At 34.8% G+C, this 20,725-nt stretch overlaps 1 protein-coding gene across 1 annotated transcript; it reads left to right on the top strand.

The window, feature by feature from the left end:
- The first annotated feature begins 10,303 nt into the window (after positions 1-10,303).
- LOC114042117 (olfactory receptor 13A1-like) lies at positions 10,304-11,233 on the top strand. Its single transcript, XM_027860799.1, has one exon. It carries the CDS (start codon positions 10,304-10,306, stop codon positions 11,231-11,233), a length of 930 nt encoding a protein of 309 aa, XP_027716600.1.
- The last annotated feature ends 9,492 nt before the right edge of the window (positions 11,234-20,725 follow it).

Genomic DNA, 20,725 nt, shown 5'->3' with positions numbered 1-20,725 from the left:
TATTTCCTTTGATATTCTGGACTTTTTGTTTTTCCAAATGAATTTTGTTATTATTTTTTTCTAATGGAGTATAAAAATGGTTATTTAATTGGGATAACATTGAATATATAAATTAATTTGGATAAAACTGTCATTTTTATTATGTTGGCCCAGCCCAATCACGAACAATTAATATTTCTCCAATTATTTAAATTTCATTTTATTTGTATAAATTTTTTTTAATAATTTTGTTTATATAGTTCCTGGGTTTGTTTTGGCAGGTGTACTGCCAGGTATTTTATGCTGCCTAGAGTTATTTTAAATATGGAGCTTTTTTTTAAATTATTTCTTCTTGCAGGGTTTTGTTTGTGATGTATAGTAATGCTGATGATCTATGTGGATTGATTTTATATCCGGCTACTTTGCTAAGATTATTAATTGTTTCAACTAACTTTTAGGTAAGTCTTTGGGATTTTCCAAGCATATCACCATATCATCAGCAAAAAGATTCAGTTCTATTACTTCATTCCCTAATCTGATTCCATCTATTTCTTTTTCGTCTCTTTTTGCTATTGCTAGTACTTACAATACAATATTGAATAATATTGATGACAGTCTTAGTATCATTATCATATTTGGATGGCTTCTAGTTTATCCCCATTACAAAGAATGTTTGCTGTAGGTTTTAGTAAATTTTTTTTATCAATTTAAGGAAAAATCCATTTGTGCCAATATTTTCAAGTATTTTTTTTTTAGTAAAAATGAGTGTTGAACTTTATCAGAAGCTTTTCCTGCATCTATTGATGTGATCATATGATTTTTAAAAATTTCATTATTGATGTAATCAATTATGTTAATGAATTTCCTTATGTTAAAACATCCCTGTATTCCTAGCATAAATCCCACTTAATCTATTACCTAGTATTTTATTTAGGACTTTTGTATCCATATACATTAAGGAAATTGGTCTATAATATTCTTTTTTTTTGCTTTTATGCTTCCTTGGTTAGGTATCAATATCATATTTGTTTCATAAAAAGAAATTGGTAGGATCCTTTCTTTACATATTATTCCAAAAAAATTATTTAATATGGGAATCAGTCGATCTTTAAATGTTTGTTAGAATTCACTTATAAATCCATCTGATCCTGGTCTTTTTTTTTCTTGTTAAGCTCCATTGCTTATTCAATTTTTTTCCTCAAAAATAGGCCTGTTTAGATATTTTATTTCCTTTTCTGATATTCTAAACAATTGATATTTTTGTGAATATTCTTTCATTTCACTTAAATTGTTAAATTTATTGGCATATAATTGAGCAAATTAACTCCTAATAATTGCTCTAATTTCATCTTTGTGCTATGTTCATCTTTTTTTATTTTTGATACTTGTTATTTGGCATTCTTCTCTGTTTTTAAAATATATCTATAACTATACATAGTCTTACTTTTTTATGAAAAAAAATAAAACAAAAGTTACCCAGCAAAGTATAATACCAGAGTTGAAAAAGGTGGATCTTTAATGAAACTAGAAGACTGACATGCATTCCTAACGAAAAGAACAGTATGGAAAAACTTTGAAGTTCAAATACAGTAGTTAAAAGATCATAAAAAGAAAAACATAAGAGACAAAATAAGGATAAACTACTTAAATTCAGATATGGGAGAATAATACATGTATTTTTTCTGTACCTTATCATCATCAGTGATCATAGAGAAAGTCTAGACTGAAAGCCTGAGAGTTATTCTGTTATGTGTTGATGATCTTAGAAAAAAATGGAAAGAGAAGGGGAAAGTAATAGCTAGGAGAGGGAGTAGAGGGAAAGAAAGGTTAAAGAAAACTATCTTACCTAATCAGGGTGCACAACTACCCATCTTTTCAAACAATAAGGATGGGAGCTGATGCTTTAATCTGACTCTCATCTGAACTGGTCACAAGAGGAAAGACACACACACACACACACACACACAATTGAGCTTCATATAGTCAAGTGTACATGACCATTTTTTACTTCTTCACTTAGTCCACATCATCTGAACTGCTTCTTTTTCCAGTCATGGAAAAACATGATTGCCAAAAATATTCTGTACTGTCTTGGTGTCTAGTGTGTGTTACATCTGTGCCTTTATTTATTCAATAAATACCATTCTTTAATGCAGCTTTCCTGTTGTGAACCCAATGTCATTGCTCATGTATTCTGTGAAATTCCCTTCCACCCCAGCCATCTCTTATTGTCCTCATTTACTTCCACCTATATAAATAGTGCTAGGACGCTCCTGGCAGGTGCCTTCTATTTGATTGTACATATTCTCCTTACTTTGCTGTCCTCTGTGTTCATAATCTATAGTCCAGATAGCACTGGGGAAGAAGAGAGAGTCCTACTCTTCCCATCTCGTTGTGTTGTCCATATATTACTGATACATTTTAATTATAATATGCATATATAATGCTTAGGCAGCTAGGTGGCACAGTGGATAGAGCAGTGGACTTGGAATCAGGAACACTCATCATCCTGAGTTCAAATCTGGCCTCAAATACTTACTAGCTGTGTGACCCTGGTCAAGTCACTTAACTCTGTTTGACTTAGTCCCTCATCTGTAAAATGAACTGGAGAAGGAAATGGCAAACTACTTCATTATCTTTGCCAGCAAAACCCCAAATAGGGTCACAATGCATTGAACACAACTAAAAAATGATTGAACAAAATACAAAGATTCCATAAGGCTTGCATCTAACCAAAAGTTATCACCATCATCTTCAACACTTCATTATCTTTCTTGATGGAATAAAGATAGAAAAGCCCAAGTCATTATGTTGCTATTATATTTTCATATTTACTATATTATGGACCTTTGTGCAGGCAGATAAAATGAATGCCTTCTGTAATTGAATAATACTACTAGAATGTGTGCTACTCTTCTGATGATTCAGTGAAATTAACTTTAGAACATCCTTAGGAATAGATAGGATGATGTAGATGACATGCACATAATCTTTTCGCCATAGAGTTTTAATCTCTTCTAAGTCTCCATGTTTTGAAAGGTATTTTTTCAAGTAATTTGGACATTTTGAATACTTGATATAGCAGCACCTATTAAGAATCCTGTTCTTGAGGACAGCTAGGTGGCACAGTGGATAGAGCACCAGCCCTGGATTCAGGAGGACTTGAGTTCAAATTCAGCCTCAGACACATAACACTTACTAGCTGTGTGACCCTAGGAAGTCACTTAAACCCATTGCCTAGCCAAAAAAAAAAGAATCCTCTTCTTTAGCATTTACAAATTAAAGTTATATTCAGGCAATTGTAGGCAATAGTTCTGTCTCTAATGATGCACAACTTCCATCATTGATTTCTTGAATTTTGAAGGACGGTTTGCAGTTTGCATTTGTAGCATGGAGATTTGTCTTAGTTTACAAAGACTCATTTGCAAGCTTCTGGTGGCCTACTTATCAAGTTTTTATGTATCCTGTAGAATCTGATTTTTATTGTTGTTATTATATTCCTACTAATTTTGGTTTTATTTTCTAAAGTATATAGAAGTCATAATTTGTATTCATTTGTTAGCGCATTTTAGAGGCTTGTCTATTTAAGATTCCAACATCATATTACTAGTTAGTTCATTTTGTTTATTCACTAGTGGAGAAATAACCATCAAAACATCAGTCACATCAGTTGCCATGTAAACCAAAGAAGAACTTAGCACTTGTATTTTCTTTGGATTAGAATTATAGGTAATAGCTTCAACATAGTCCAAGATAAGTCATAGTTTAATTGTTCCTCTAGGGGCTAAGATGACAGAATTTCCCAGGGCTTTCCTTAGCTGATTTTTGTTAAATGACTGGGCATAACTGCATCCCTATTCAATCCCTACTTGTAGACCAATGAACGCACAAACTAATGAATTCTGAAGGTTTTCTAGTTAAAAGCATCTTCCATTTATTATCCTTTAGCAGAAAAAGGTAAGTTTGCTAAGAAATGAAAAATAGTGCTTCCTTTATTAGAAGAGCAAAAAACTGACCGAAAGAGCAGGGAGGGAAAAAAATCATGTTTAAAATCTAAGCAAGTTAACATTTTTATGACAGATCTCTTTATACCTATGTAAGTTGTCAAAAGTGCGAGTGATTGATAGAGAGAGAGTGTGTGGCAGAGAGTCAGACAGATAATAAGAGACAGATGGAGATAGAAAGGGAGGAAAAGAGAGAGAGAGGAAAGACAAAGGCAGAGACAGAGAATTTTCAGTAAAATAGGAAATGATATAGTTGTTGATAAGGATAAAAAGTGTTATTTCTTTTTTCCCTTTAAAATTTCATCTTCAAGTTTGTAATTGAATCAAAGAATCAGAGTCAGGAAATTCTTTATTATCAGGCATTTCTTTAACCATAATTTGCTATTACCACCACCACCACCACCACCACTACCACTGCTATTACTGCTACTACTACTTTTGTCCAGACCAGTAATTTTGTGACCGTAGGGAACATTAGCATGGAAATTTGCTCATTGATGCAGTTTGGCACCAGCTGCAACTTGTTGTGTCAATCGCCTGGGGTACTAAGCATTCAGTCCCTAACCCATTCAAGTATGTGTCAGAGGTATGACTTGAATACAGTTCTTCCTGACAGTGAGGACAGCCTTCTATATATCCTTTTGCACTGCCTCTCACATCATATATGAATTCATGGCACTAATATATTGTGAGCTCTTAAAATTTTGAAATCATCAAACATGAAATTTTGTTCTATGTGGTTTTGGTGTAAAGTGTAAGTTCTATGTCCTCCTTCACAAGTTGGTAATTTCCTTTATGCAAACACACAATGAACTATAATAAATACATTAAACACAATAAATACAATGAATGTCTAAGACCTTCATATTTGCATATTATATAAAATATATAACAACGTTATATATTTATATATTTTATTTATACTTTTTTGCTAATAATTTTTCTAAAAATTTACCTAGCTTAGGTCAGATAACTGCCTTGCAGTTAAGTGATTTCCCTCTTTGGTATCATATAATCATGCCATTGTTTATACCCATTATTTCAAATAGACAGCATGGCACAGTAGAAAGATAATTGAACTTAGAAAAAGAACAATCTGATTTGACTTAGAATTGATTAGATCTGATTAGATTAAAAATCTTATCTGATTAGAAATTAGAATCAGGGGGATCTAGCTTTGCCCCTTATTTCCATTGGTGACAAGCTGGTTGAGCTCTATGAGCCTGCTTTCTCATTTGCAAAGTGAAGATAATTACATCTGTCCCATGTTTTGCAAGACTGTGGAAGAGTGAAAAGAAATGTTGTATAAAACTTTGCTTTATACAAGCTTACAGATTTCTTCAAAATCTTATTTCTTTTCTTAGCAGAGAGTTAACCTGAGAGTTCCAGAACTTTTTGTTATATCCTTGATGGGATGTTATGGTTAACTTCAGAGAACTGGTGAAGTTTTCCTTCCTAACTTCTTGTTCAAAGTCTTTATATACTTTGTTTCAATCTAGCAACTACCACAAGCAGAGTCCTTTCTGCAGTTATATGGCTACTACTCTTGCTTTTAGTTGATCCCTTGGGTCTTCTTTGGTAAGGAGAGTGGCAAGGGGTGGATCCAGACATGGGGATCACAAAGGAAATATGATGAGTGAGAGATGAGTAGAGACAAAAAAGCCAATTACTGCTGGCCCACCTTCTCTTCCCCCACCCTTTGCACTGCTTCATCACACATGATGTGACACCAAAATAACCCAGTCCTTTTTCTTGGAAACCCACTGTCTTGGAAACTCACCAGGCTTGTCAATTTCAAATCTTTGCTCAAGTATCTAATCTTCCTTCTCAACTGACCACTAATACATTGAGACTTTGGGGACAGGGATTATGAGGACAGAGGGTGATGTGTGTGTTAAGGTATAAGAGAAAGGGGGCTAGGACTCACCAGCCAGTGAACACTGACTTGAAATTGATGCACCTTTAGAAGCATTTTCAGGATAGTAAAGCTATTATTTTCAAAAGCCAATATAGTCTGTACTAACCTTTTCATTGATAAAAGCACCATGAACATATTTGTGATTGTATTGTCTTGATGGTATAGAGGAGCTGCTATAGCTGATATGCTTGCCCATAACAGCTGGTATAAAAGTCAAGTCAGAAAACAAAGTTTACAAGCATTTTTTAAGGAATTATAATGTGCCAGACACTATACTAAGGGCTGAGAATACCACTATAAGTTGAAAAAAAAAAAGCCCACAATATCAAGGAGCTTATATCTTAATGGGGGAAGACAAACTGTTGTCCTGTCTTATTGAGGAAAAAAACAAAACAAAACAGGGAAATTATCACATTAATATTAAATGGCATTCAGGAAAGACACCTATAACACACTGAATTAAGATTTGGGAAACTGAGTCAAGAAACCTAGACTCTGCCCAGGTCTGTCATTTGCTGTGAGAGTCTGAGTAAGCCAAGGTTCCTAAATTTAGAGTGGTGATGGAGTTTATAGATTATCTATGAGTCCTTGTATCTTATATCTTCTTGTAAGTACAATGCTCTCATATTACAAGGGGAAGGGAATAGAGCATGAGCAATGAAAGTGACTTGCCCAAGTTTGAAAAGCAATAAATGGTCAGTTAACTACCCTGTTTTTCAAGTACCTTTAGCTTCAAAATGAGAATAATAATATATGTCCTATCTATATCTTAGTATTGTCATTCTGACCAAATGAAACAATGTCACGAAATAGTTTTTCAATAGTATTATCTCTCTTTCTTTCTCTTTGCCTCTATTTCTTATATCATCTTCATTTGCAAAGGTCCCATATTTATTGTCATTATTCTTATGATTGAGTAATGATTTATAACTGATGTTACAAAGTATTAAGATTTGTGAATCATTTTTCATTCATTTTCTTACTGGAATTTCATAACACCCTCCTGTGGAAGGCATCTCTATATTCATCCGTATTTTGCAGATGGGAACACTGATGTTCATAGAGGCAATGTAAGAGACTCACCAATGTTCCCCTAACTAGTTAAATACAGAAGTGAGCTTCAAATTCAAATTTCTCCAGACTCCAAATCCAGAAATCTAGCTGTTTTTTCATGCTTTTTCCTTTTTTGCTGTTTTAATACTCATAAGCCAATGATATTTTAAATATCCTTACATGAGTCAGTCAATCAGCAAATATTAAGCAATTGGTATATGCCAGGCACTGTGTGCTAAGTGCTGGTACTGCACAGAAAGGCAAAAAGAGTACTTGCCTTCTGGAAGCTGAGATACTAATGGGGGAGGCAACATGCAAACAATTATGTATAAACACGACATACAGAGGGTGACCTAGAGGTAATCTCAGAGGGAGATGGCCTCTTTCTGTCCGTGTCTGTGTCTATCTGTCTCTGTCTCTCTCTCTTTTCATACATGTTGTTTCTTTAGCTTAGGGAGTTCATGATGAAGCATTTTCTTTAGCAAGGAAGATCGATCTATCTTCAAATTATCTTAGAGAGTGAGAGTTGCCTGGGACAAAACAGATAAGTGACAGGCAGAGTCTATACAGAGGAAGGACTAAATATAGGACTTTCTTATTGGAAAGCCAGCACGTTGTTCACATCCTTGTCTCTTACCAATGATGGAAATTTGGACTATACTTCCAGGTCTCTAGGTTCTGTTATATGAGCTTTTGCCTTATTTCTTCGGGGCCCAGACCATTCTCACAACTTCCCAGTCCTTTCTATATTATGACCCCTTGTGAGTACCTTACCCCTCTGTTTTCACCACCATCCCTATGTGTGTTTTGTCTGTTATAAGCTCCTTGAGAAAAGGGACTGTCTTGCTTGTATTTGTATTCCTCAAAGCTTCACATAATGTGTGGCACATAGTAGGTTGTTAATAAATGTGCTAGCTAGCTAGCTATTTATCTATCTGTCTGTCTGTCTATATACAAGCTATTTTTATTGTTAATTATTTCAAATTTCTGTTTTTTATGACCAGCACCTAGCCCAGTGCCTGGTTCATGAAAGGTGTTTAAGAAATACCAGTTGGTTGATTAGGTGATAATACCCTGAGTTCCTCAGCACCATGTTCAAAATCACTATTTTCCATTTATCCCAACTTTGAATTTTTATTCATGGATTTAGAATTCTAAGTCCATCAGAGGTTACCTAGTCTCACTTACTCCCTCATTCTACAGATGACAACTTCATCTGTCTGTCTCTATCTCTTTGAAGGAGGGAGGTCTGAATCTTGCAACATATTCCTCTGACAGAAACAATAGAGTTGGATTTCAAAGAATATTTTTAGACACTAATAGCCTACCTTGAGATCTCATGAAATGTGATAACAGCATTTCTGTTCTTAATGTTTGTGAGTCCTTTCAATTTCTTTTAGATCAGGAATTGCTTTCAGTAAGGTCTTGTGCCAGATTTTGAAAACGCTCATTCCAAACCGGTATTTGTTAGAGTACTGGAAATAAAGCACTTAAATAGTAGTCCAGAGCATTGGGTTCTAATCTCTACTCAGCCTAACCTTCTATGTGACCTTGGACAAGTCCCTTGCCTGTTTGATATCTTCTTTGTCAAATTAAAGTGGTAAATTAATGAGCACAAGTTTCTTTGAGCTCTGATATTCTGTAGTTCTGTGAAAAGTTCTTCTTTTGGCATTGAGAGGCTGTGTGGTATAAGGTTAAAAAAAAAAAAGCCCGAGCTTAAAGCTAAAAAGACCTGAATTTAAGTCCTATCTGTGAACATATAGGGACTATGATCCAGAGCAAATCAATGTTTTAGGAAACTCTCAAAGACTAAAAGCGGAAGAGAAGGCAACAGACTGTGTTAGTAGAGGCAGTTTTTTTTTTTACCCACCAATTTCCTATATTAATAAAAAAAAAATTAAATATCAGCACTTTTGTTACAGAGGTTTATTCAGGGCCAGTAGTATGATTGTTATAATGATCTTACAGTAGGTTTTAGCACTATTATGCCCTACAATATATCTTTGTTTCATATCAAAACTTATCTCATAAAGGAAGTGGCTACACAGCATTATGGACAAATGATCAGTATATTTTTAGTAACAATTTTAAAAAGCTCATTTGATGAATGGCATCAAAAAAGACAATGAATGAATTGTCTCTTAATTTTGGGTAATGATCATAAAACTGGTGGTTTCAAGCCTTCAAGAAGTCAATCTTCTTTCAGTGTTGGAAAGGGAGGATTTCTTAGACTTAGAAGGATGAGAAGGTTCTGACCACTTATTATACGGAGTTGACTAACTACTAGAAAGATCTCCATTAAAACCTAGATAAATGTTGGCAAATTTTTGGTAAGATCCCACCCCTTCTCCCAGTGGTTTTTGTCCAATGGTCAATTACCTATATTGTTAATATATTTTTTCCTTAGATCAAATGTGTCCTTTGATATAATTTAAGTCCATTCCCACTACTCTTTGGTTTACAGGAAAAATAAAAAAAAATGTGCCTTCTTTAAACTAGTGTTTTGCTAGAAGATAGTTTGCATAGAAGTTCTATCTACATGTCAGGACAGGTCATTGAAATGTGAATATTTCGTGTATAATGGGGTCCACTATGCAATAGCTTCATCTTATGTCTAATTAATATCATATCAGACACTGAGCACATAACCAAGAAAAAGCACAGAAAAAGGAAACCTAATCAACTTGAGCCAAAATGACATAAGAAAATCCTTGGGTGTAAATTTGAATTTGCTAATCTAGATCACATCTACAATTACCTCAGAGTGAATGATGATGAATTATATTTTAAAGACTTCTTTGTGTTATGCAGATTGATTAGAGACAATGTTAATTTCTGCCATTGCAAGGGACCATTGTCATGAAGAGTGATAAATGCTTTAAAAGCACCTGTCCAACTATGGTGAAATGGGAGGAAACTGAAAAACAGGGCTGGTCCCACTTGAGTAGGCATGAAAATAGGAATACTTGAGATGAATTCTATTTTGAAATTGCATTTTATCTATATTGAATTGAGAAGAGGAAAGGGAACAATATTTGTGAAGAATATGAGTATTTAAATGAAAGTGGAAATCATAATAGCAGTTAGAGAATAAGTGAATGAATTAATTGAGAAGGGATCTTACTAACCAAATAATGTTTCTCTATTTTTGGTGTGTGTCATAATAAGGTTAAATTACTTTGTCAAAATTTGATTTTAGACTATCAAGGCATTTTTAATTTCCCTCTTTTTAATTCAGATCTCTGTTTTTTGTTTTTTTTTCTTTAGTGAGTAAAACAATCAATTGTTGGTTGGATTTTGTGGGCGTACACAATACCCATGACAAAAGAAAACCTGACCACCTACTCATATGGCATCAAGAAATCATTCATCAGTGGCAGAGTTCACCTTACAAAGTTTCTTTGAAAATCCTCAGGTTCAGATCTCGATCTTCAGCCTCTTCTTAGGACTTTTCATAGTGGCTTTCACAGGTAACTCCCTCATTGTCATTGTGATCAGTCTAAATCCAGGCCTCCATACTCCCATGTACTTTTTCCTTATAAATTTGGCCTTGATGGATATTGTCTCTGCCTCCACTGTGGTGCCCAAGTTGCTGCAGAACCTAATGACCAAGAACACCATTTCCTATGGTGGCTGCATAGCTCAGATCTATTTCCTAACTTGGTGTTTGGGGGCAGAGCTCTTGCTTTTCACAGCCATGGCCTATGATCGGTATGCAGCCATCTGCCAGCCCCTTCACTACAGCACTATTATGAGCAAGGCAGCTTGCTGCCTCATAGCATCTGCAGTGTGGGCTATCAGTGGGACCAATACAACAATACAAACCATCATGACTATTCGCTTATCTTTCTGTGGCCCAAATGTCATTGATCATTTCTTTTGTGAGATTCCTCCATTATTGCCTCTCTCTTGCTCCTCAACCTATGTCAACAATGTCATGGCACTTGTGGCAGACATGTTCTTTGCTATTTTCAATTTTCTGTTCATCTTGGTGTCCTACGGTTTCATCATCTCCAGCATCTTGAAGATCCGGACCAAGGAAGGGAAGAAAAGAGCATTTTCCACTTGTTCCTCCCACCTTATTGTGGTCACCATGTATTATTGTAGTATAATTTATATCTACATTCTTCCTGGTTTGGGTCAGTCTCTGAAGGAAGGCAAAGTAGCTTCAGTGTTTTATGCCATAGTGACCCCAGCCTTGAACCCTCTGATCTACTCCCTGAGAAACAAGGATGTGAAAATAGCCCTCAAGAAATTATGTCCATTTCTTAGGAAATAATTGGCCATTTGGCAAACTGATATAGTTCAGAACAATAGGATTAAGAGTATCTCTGAGACAGAAGGTTGTACATAGATCACAGCCTGGGCAACTTTACACATCATTTCTCCTAGTAGGCAATGCTCTTTAACTCAGGACGTGTTCTTGTGTGAACCACCGAACTCTATTCTTACATTTTTTTCTTGAAGACTTTTAATGAAGGAAAAGTCAGAATGTCACCAAAGAATAGCACAGAAACATTCAAAGTGCCATAATATGTCAGATCCATGGTTTACCATGAATAGAATTTTCTTGCCATGAAACATTCTAAGAGATAATTTATTTGAAGGTATGGTAGCCTATTGTCTCTGATGTCAAATATTTACGTGAGACTTATTGGAGTTTTATTATGAAACTGATAAACTTCAGGTGCAGTAGAAAAGGCCTCAATTAGGTCTCTATCACCACAAGAGGATTTACTTTGATTTAACTGAGGAATAAACAAAAGGCCTCTCCTTGCTTTCTTTCCTCATTCAAAGGAAAGGGTTTCAACTAAAGCTGCTTGTACTACAGAACTTTGGTGCCTGTGGCAATGGAAAAGGCATAAAGAAAGATTAGCAGTATAGGCAGTCCTCAACTTGATTCCATCTGCAGAATAACGGAGAGCTAGAACTCAACTCCTGAGGCCTCAGCAACAAAAAATGAATGATCAAGCAGAAAAAAAAGAGACTTTTATTATGCCAAGAATGATTAAAATACCAACCAGAAGACACAAATAACCAAAAAAGGGGACCTATAATCAGACCCCCAAAGACTAAAAGTATTCCCACACAACAATAGGATTCTTCATAAAAATGCATTTTTTTAAATTATAAAAGAAATGAAAGCTATGGAAGGGAAAGGAATACGCATTTATGTGGTGGCAACTATATGCCAGGCACAGTGCTCAGCACTTTCTCAAAATATTATCTCACTTTATATTCTCAAAATCCTCAAATATAGGTGCTATGATTTTCCATGTTTTGCAGTTGAGGAACAGAGAGAAATACAGGTAGCAAGTTTTTCAAGCTAAACGTGAACTCAAGGCTTCCTGATTCCAAACCTAGTGCTTTAGGAGGAGAAAATTGGAAATAAAGCCCCATAGTTTAGCAGAAGAGGTATAAAACTCTCCTGTAGTAAAAATTCACTAAAAATCATAATGAACCAAATTAATGATTCTAAAAGTCAACAAGAATTCTTAAAATAAAGTCAAAAGAATGAAACTAAAGAAACTGTAAGATACTTGATATAAAAAATAACTGACCTAGAAAATAGATCAAGATGAGATAACTGAAGAGAGTTATTAGGTAACAATCCCTAAGATGTAGGTGGAGGGTCACAAGTCCCCTTGTGATTTATAGTTTTTCACAAAGAAAACTAAGTGCATATCAGCCCTCAATTGTGAGGGGGGTAGAGACATTTTTTTTGTCACTCACAGTGACAATGTCAGTTTTGAGATTCTCAAAAATGTGGACCTTATTTTATAAATCTGCCTTATGTTTCTTGAGTCAAGTTACAACAGGATGACTTGAACTTCATAACCACAAAGAAAAAAGGAATTGGATATCATTTTTCAAGAAATCATTAAAGAAAATACCCAGACATATAAGAATAAGAGGAAAAATTGAAAATAAAAAGAATATAAAGATGACCTACTAAAAGAAATTCCAAAATAAAAATGACTTGATGTCTTATTGGCAGTACTCAGGGCTTCCAGAAAAACAAAAATATATATGCAGTCAGAAAGAAAGAATTAAAATATTGAAGTACCATAGTCAAGACTGAACAAGATTTGGCAGCTATCACTTCAAAAAAAGGGAGAATATGGAGTGAAATATTCTATGAGGCAAAATACAAAGGTCCATAACCAGGAATACCTTACCTGGTAAAACTGAGTATTACATCCTATGAATAAAAAATGGACTTTGAATGAAATAGATTTTCAAATATTCTTGATAAAACTGAATTAAAAAGGAGCTTTGAAATATACATATAGAACCATTAATATTCTAATGGAGATAGAAGAGAATGTTTAAAGGTTTCTTTTGGAACCCTAATATCACTGGGATAATAGAGGAAGTCACTGATAAATGATAAATAGTTTTGTTTTGAAAATAGACTGATAAATAGTTTTGTTTTAAAAATGTAAGAAAAGAGGCAGTTGGAGAATATACATTAAGGGGAGGTGGGAGAAAAATGGGAGCTTTTTAAAGATATAATCAGTTTTTATAAGTAGGTATATATCCAAACGTGGGGAAAATGAATGTCCCTTGAATCAGATTTTAATCTAAACTGGTCAAAAGAGGGCAGAAGACATATGGAGTTTGGTGTATAAATATATTCAACTGAACTGGGATAAAATAAAAAAAAAGAAATAAGAAAAAAATAAGTGTTTTTAAACATAACAATCCTTAGGCTTGGAGAGTGTATAATAAGGAAAAGGTTTAAAGTGGGGGGAAAACAATAACTTTAAACAGGAAGAAAAGGGTATAGAGAAGGAAAACTGCAAGACAATAAAATGGAAGGGAGAAAACCCCTAATTATCATAGCTGTGAGCATACTTGGGATGAACTCATCTGTAAGAAATTCGAAGAATTTCAAACTACCAAAAATTATTTTATAGAGCTAGAAAAAATAATAACAAGATTCATTTGGAATAACAAAAGGTTCAGACTATTAAGGCAACTAATGAAAAGAAATGTAGGGAATGGTGTACTAGCCATTCCAGATCTTAAATTGTATTATAAAGCAGCAATTATCAAAACTACTTGGTACCAGCTAAAAAATAGAGTGGTGGATCAGTGGAATTGCTTAGGTACGCAAGACACAGTGGTTAATGACTATAGTAATCTACTATTTAAGAAACCCAAATGCTCCATCTTCTGGGATAAGAACACAGTATTTGACAAAACCTGCTGGGAAAACTGGAAAAGAGTATGGTAGAAACTAGGCATAGACCAAAATCTCACACTGTATAAATAAAGGCAAAATGGGTTCATGATTTAGACATAAAGACTGATACCATAAACAAACTGGGAGAGCAAGGAACAGTTCATTCATCAGATTTATGCAGCACAGAAAAGTTCATGAGCAATCAGGAGATAGAGAACATTACAAAAAGAAAAATGGATAATTTTGATTACACTAAACACAAACAAATCCAATGTAACCAAGATCAGAAGGAAAGTAGAAAACTGGGAAAGAATTTTTACAACCAGTGTCTCTGATAAGGGCTTCATTTCCAAAACATATAGAGAATTAAGTCAAATTTATAAAAATACAAATCATTCCTCAATTGGTAAATGGTCAAAGTATATGAACAGGCAGTTCTCAGATGAAGGAATTAAAGTCATCTATCATCATATGAAAAAATGCTCTAAATCACTATTGATTAGAGAGATGCGAATTAAAACAACTCTGAGGTACCACATCACACCTATCAGATTGGCCAACATGACAAAACAGGAAAATGATAAATGTTGGAGAGGATGTGGGAAAATTGGAACACTAATGCATTGTTGGTGGAGTTGTGAAATGATCCAACCATTTTGGAGAGCAATTTGGAACTATGCTGAAAGGGCTATATAAATGTGCATGCCCTTTGATGCAGCAATAGCACTTCTAAGGTTGTATCCCAAAGAGATCATACAAATGGGAAAAGGACCCACATGTACAAAGATATTTATAGTGGCTCTTTTCGTGGTGGCAAATAATTTGAAATTGAGGGAATGCCAATCCATTGCAGAATGGCTGAACAAGTTCTACTATATGAATGTAATGTAATATAATTTTGGTATAAGAAATGATGAGCAAGTGGACTTCAGAAAAACACGGAAAGACTTGTATGGACTGATGTTAAGTGAAGTGAGCAGAACCAGGAGAATGTTGTACGCAGTAATAGTCACATTGTACAATGAGTGACTTTGATAGACTTAGCCCTTCTCAGGAATGCAAGGATCTCAGACATCTCCAAAGTTTTCATGATGGAAAACGCTATCCACATCCAAAGAAAGAACTATGGAATTTGAATGTAGATTGAAGCATACTATTTGCTATTATTTTCTTCTGTTGTGTCTTGTTTCCTCTTTCTAGTGGTTCCTTTTATTAATTCTAATTCTTCCTCACAACATCACTAATGTGAAAATATGTTTAATAGGAATGTATATGTATAGCCTACATCAGATTGCATGCCATCTTGGGGAGGGAGGTGGAGAAAAATTTAAAACTCGAATGCTTATGGAAGTGATTGTTGATAAATTAAAATAAATCAATAAAAAAAATCCCTTTATTCCTGGCATAAATCCCACTTAATCTTTTAGTTAGTATTTTAATTAGGATTTTTGCATCCATATTCATTAAGGAAATTGGTCTATAATTTTCTTTTTCTCTTTTTAGACTTCCTTGTTTAGGTATCAATATCATATTTGTTTCATAAAAGGAATTTGGTAGGATCCCTTCTTTACCTATTATTCCAAATAATTTACATAACAGTGGAATTAGTTGATCTTTAAATGTTTGGTAGTATTCACTTGTAAATCCATTTGGTCCTGGTCTTTTTTTTTTTTTTTTTAACTTATGAAGATCATTTATGGCTTTTTCATTTACTTTGTTTAAAATAGGTCTCTTTAGGTATTTTTCCTCTTGTCCTAATCCAGGTAATTTATATTTTTGTAAATATTCTTCCATTTCACTTAAATTGTTAAATTTATATATTCCTTTATAATTCCTTCAATTTCATCTTTGATATTAGTATACTTACCCTTTTCATTTTTATACTAATGATTTGATTTTCTTCTCTCTTTTAAAAATATATCTATATTTAGATATTGTCTTACTTTTTTTGAAAAAAAAAACAAAAGTTATCCTGCAAAGTATAATACCACAGTTTAAAAGGTTGGATCTTTAACAAAATAGAAGACTGACATTCATTCCTAATGAAAAGAATAGCTATGGAAAAACTTTGAAGTTCAAATACAGAAGTTAAAAAATCATAAAAAGATAAGCATACAGGGCAAAAGAAGGATAAACTACTTAAATTGAATTATAGGAGAATAAGACAGGCATTTTTTCTGTACCTCACCATAATCAGTGCTCATAGAGGTAGTCTAGACTAGTAGTCTGAGAGTGATGCTGTTATATGTTGACGATCTTAGAAGAATGGAAAGAGAATGGGAAAGTAATAGCTAGGAGAGGGGGCAGAGGACAAGAAAGGTTAAAGAAAAGTATCTTGCATAATCAGGGTGCACAAGTAACCATCTATTCAAACAAGAAGGATAGGAGGGAAGAACAGCTGATGCTTTATCCTGACTCTCATTCAAACTGGTTACAGGAGGAAAGACACACACACATACGCACACACATACACGTGTGCGCGCACACACACACTTGAGCTTCACACAGTCAAGCATATGTGACTCTTTTCTACTTCTTCACATAGTCTACATCATCTAAACTGCTTCTTTTCCCAGTCATGGAAATGCATGATTGCCAAAAATACTCTGTATTGTCTTAGTGTCTAGTGTGTGCTACATCTGTGCTTTTATTTATTCATTAAACACTATTCTTCTAATGCAACTTTCCCGTTGTGAATCTAATGCCATTACTCATGTCTTCTGTGAAATTCCCTCCCCTCCCCCCATCTCTTATCATCTTCCTGTATTTCCACCTATATAAACAGTGGTAGGACTCTCTTGGCAGATACCTTCTATGTGATTGGACATTTTCTGTTTACTTTGGTGTCCTCTGTGTTCATTATGTATATGTAATTAAAATCCAGACAGTACTGGGGAAAAGAGAGCATTCTACAATTGCCACCTCATTGGGTTATCCATATATTACTGATATATTTTAATTATACTATACATATATAAGGCTTATGTAGCTATGTGGCATAGTGGATAGAGAACTGGACTTGTAATTAGGAACAATCATCTTTCTGAGTTCAAATCTGGCCTCAGATATTTACTAGCTGTGTGACTCTGGTCAAGTTACTTAACCTTGTTTGATGCAGTCCCTCATCTGGTAAATGAACTGGAAAAGGAAATGGCAAACTATTCCATTATCTTTGCCCAGAAAACTGCATATGGGGTCACAAAGAGTTCAACACAACTGAAAAATGATTAAACAAAATATTAGGATTGCATAGTGCTTGTATCTAACCAAAAGTTATAACCATCATCTCCATCACTTCATTATATTTCTTGATAGAATACAGATAGAAAAGCCCAAATCATTATGTTGATATTATTTTTGAGTTAATTTAATATATTCAGTTATTTATTTATTGTCAGGAAACAATCATTTATTTTTTAATCTCTTTTTTTATTAATTTATTTTGATTTATCAACATTCACTTCCATAAGCTTTTGAGTTTTAAATTTTTCTCTCCCTCCCTTTCCACTTCCCTCCCTAAGATAGCATGCTTGATTCGATTTTTTTATCCTTACATCAAAATTAATTTATACCCACCCCCTTTATGTATACCCCTTTAACATGGTGTAATAACAATACAGTTCTGAAGAATTGCAAGTGTCATCTTCCCTTGTAGGATTGTAAACAGTTTATCCTTATTAATAACATGTTTCTTTCTGTACCATTTACTTTTTTATGTCTCTCGAGTCTAGTATTTGAAAATAAAATTTTCTGTTGAGCTCTGGTCTCTTTATCAGGAAGGTTTGGAAGTCCTCTATTTCATTGAATGTCCATCTCCTCCCCTGAAAGATTATGCTCGTGTTTGCTGGGTCGTTGATCCCTGGTTGTAATCCAACCTCCTTTGCCTTACAGAATATCATATTCCACACTCTATGTTCTTTTAATGTAGAAGCTGTGAGGTCTTGTGTAATCCTAACTGTGGTTCCATGATTTTTAAATTGTTTCTTTTTAGCTACTTGCAGTATTTTCTCTTTGACTTGGCAGTTTTGGAATTTGGCTACTATATTCCTTGGCATTGTCAGTTTGGAATCTCTTTCAGGAGGTGATCTATGGATTCTTCCTATGGCTATTTAACCCACTGGTTCTAGGACCTCAGGGCAGTTTTCCTTTATGGTTTCTTGAAAGAAGCTATCCAGGCTCTTTTTTTCATTGTGGTTTACAGGTATACCAATAATTTTTAAATTGTCTCTCCTGGATCAATTTTCCAGGTCAGTTGATTTCCCAATGACGTATTTTACCTTTTCATCTTTATTTTTCCATTCTTTTGTTTCTGTTTGACTGATTCTTGCTTTCTCATAGAGTCATTGGCTTCCATTTGCCCAATTCTAATTATTAACAAATTGTTTTCTTCTATTAGATTTTGTAGCTCCTTCTCCATTTAGACAATTGTATCTTTTAGGGACTTGTTTGCTTTAGTGTACTTTTTTCCAGTTGGCCAATTGTACTTTTTAAGAACTTATTTTCTACAGTTAATTTTTGTCCTTCCTTTTCAAAGCTATTGACTCTTTGTTGCATACCTCTCATTTATTGTCTCATTTTTTCTTCTACCTCTCTCATTTGACTTTTAAAATCTGTCTTGAGTTCTTCTAAGAAGGCCTTTTGGGTTTCTGACAAGTTCATCTTCCCTTTTGAGGTTCTATTGACAGTGTTATCCTCTTCAGAATTTCTGCCTTGATCTTCACTCTTTTCATAATAATAATCTATCGTACCTTTCTTTGAGCTCATAGTGTTTGCTTATTTCCTGGCCTTTAAAGAGATTGAGTTCTCCTGCTGGGGAGCAGAGGGCACTGACCCAGACTTCTTGTGTTGGGAGCATAGGGCCTGCTCCCTGGCTTTGTGTACTGGGGTCTCCAATGCTTGCAGTAGGAGGTGGTAGTGTTTTGCCAGCTTACCTGTTGTTGGGCTGGAATCAGCAACACTGGAACTCTAGCGGTGGGATTCAGTAGTGTGGATCTTGGAGATTTCCTGTTCACCTGGGCCTTTCCTTCATTTTAATTTCTTCACCTTCTTTCAGGTGGATGTTGCAGGATCTGTTGGGGCCCTTGGAGCACTGCTTCCCTTAGTTTTGCTGAGGCAGAGGGAGAGGCAGTTGTAGAATGCTGTGGCACCTGGTGGTTTTCAAACGTGGTTTCCACCAGTTCCCCCACCTTCACTGAGGCACTCAGAGGTCCAGGTGTTGGTGTTTGCTTACCCTACCACCTGGGTTTTAAGATCTCCTATTGGTATGGGGAGGTGGGGCTTTCTGCTACTTTGCTGGGATACCTCCCATTTGGTACTGCTCGCCTTCTCCCAGGGCGAGAGGGGTCTTTCCCGTTAATCCCTCAAGCTGCCTGGGCTACTGGACTGCTCCACCCCATCCTTCTTCTGGTTCAGCTGTTCCAGGGTTTTTCCTGGGGTGATATTTTCTGGGCTTTCAGAGGTTAATTTTCTAATTTAATATTTTTATTAACAAGACGAGCACATTTATTAATGAAAGGATGGTCATTTGGTCTTCTCTCTTAGACCAAAGACCTATTATTTTTCCATGTTTAATACATTGTGGAACTTTGTGCAGGCAGATGAGATAAATGCTTTCTGTAATTGAATAATACTGCTAGAATGTATGCTGATCTTGTGATGATTCAATTAAATTTACATTAGGACATCTCCAGGAATAGATAGGATGATATAGATGACATGTACATAACATTTTTGCCATAAAGTTTTAATCTCTTCTAAATCTCCATGTTTTCAAAGCGTTTTTTTTTTCAAATAATTTGGAGATTTTGAATATTGATGTGACAGCACCTATTAAGAACCTTGTTCTTGAGTATTTAGAAATTAAAGTTATAATCAGGCAGTTGTAGGCAATAGTTCTGTCCATAATGCTGCTCCATTTCCATCACAGATTTTTGAATTTTCAAAGATGGTTTGAGATTTGCTTTTGTAGCATGGACATTTGTCTTAGTTTATAAAGGCTCACTTTCAAGCTTCTCGTGGCCTACCTATCACGTTTTTAGGTATCCTGTAGAATCTGATTTTTATTGTTGTTGTTACTATATTTCTGCTATTTTTTTGTTTTATTTTCTGAGGGGTAAAGAAGTCATAATATGTGTTAATTCTGTTAGCACAACTTAGAGACCTTTCTCTTTAAGATTTCAACATCCTATTACTAGACAGTTCATTTTGTTAATTCACTAGTGGAGAAATAAACCTCAAAACATCAGTCACATCATTTGCTTAGTGCCAGGTAAACCAAAGAAAAACTTAGCACTTGCATTTTCTTTTAACTGGAATTATAGTGTCATAGCTTCAACAGAGTCCAAGATAAGTCATAGTTTAATTGCTCCTCTAGGGGGTAAGATGACAGAATTTCCCAGGGCTCTCTGTAGCTGACCTTTGCAAAATGACTGGGCATAACTGCATCCTTGTTCAATCCCTACTTATAGACCAATGAATACACAAACTAATAAGTGCTGAATGTTTTCTACAAAAAAGAATCTTCTAGTTGTTACCCTCTAGCAGAGTTGGTGTTTGGTGGCAGAGCTCATGCTTTTCACAGCC

The sequence above is a fragment of the Vombatus ursinus genome, unplaced genomic scaffold (assembly GCF_900497805.2).
Source record: "Vombatus ursinus unplaced genomic scaffold, bare-nosed wombat genome assembly UNPS02014264.1, whole genome shotgun sequence".
NCBI classification, from domain to species: domain Eukaryota; kingdom Metazoa; phylum Chordata; class Mammalia; order Diprotodontia; family Vombatidae; genus Vombatus; species Vombatus ursinus.
Note: the sequence above shows the minus strand (reverse complement) of the source record. Positions and strands in the feature narration are given on the sequence as shown.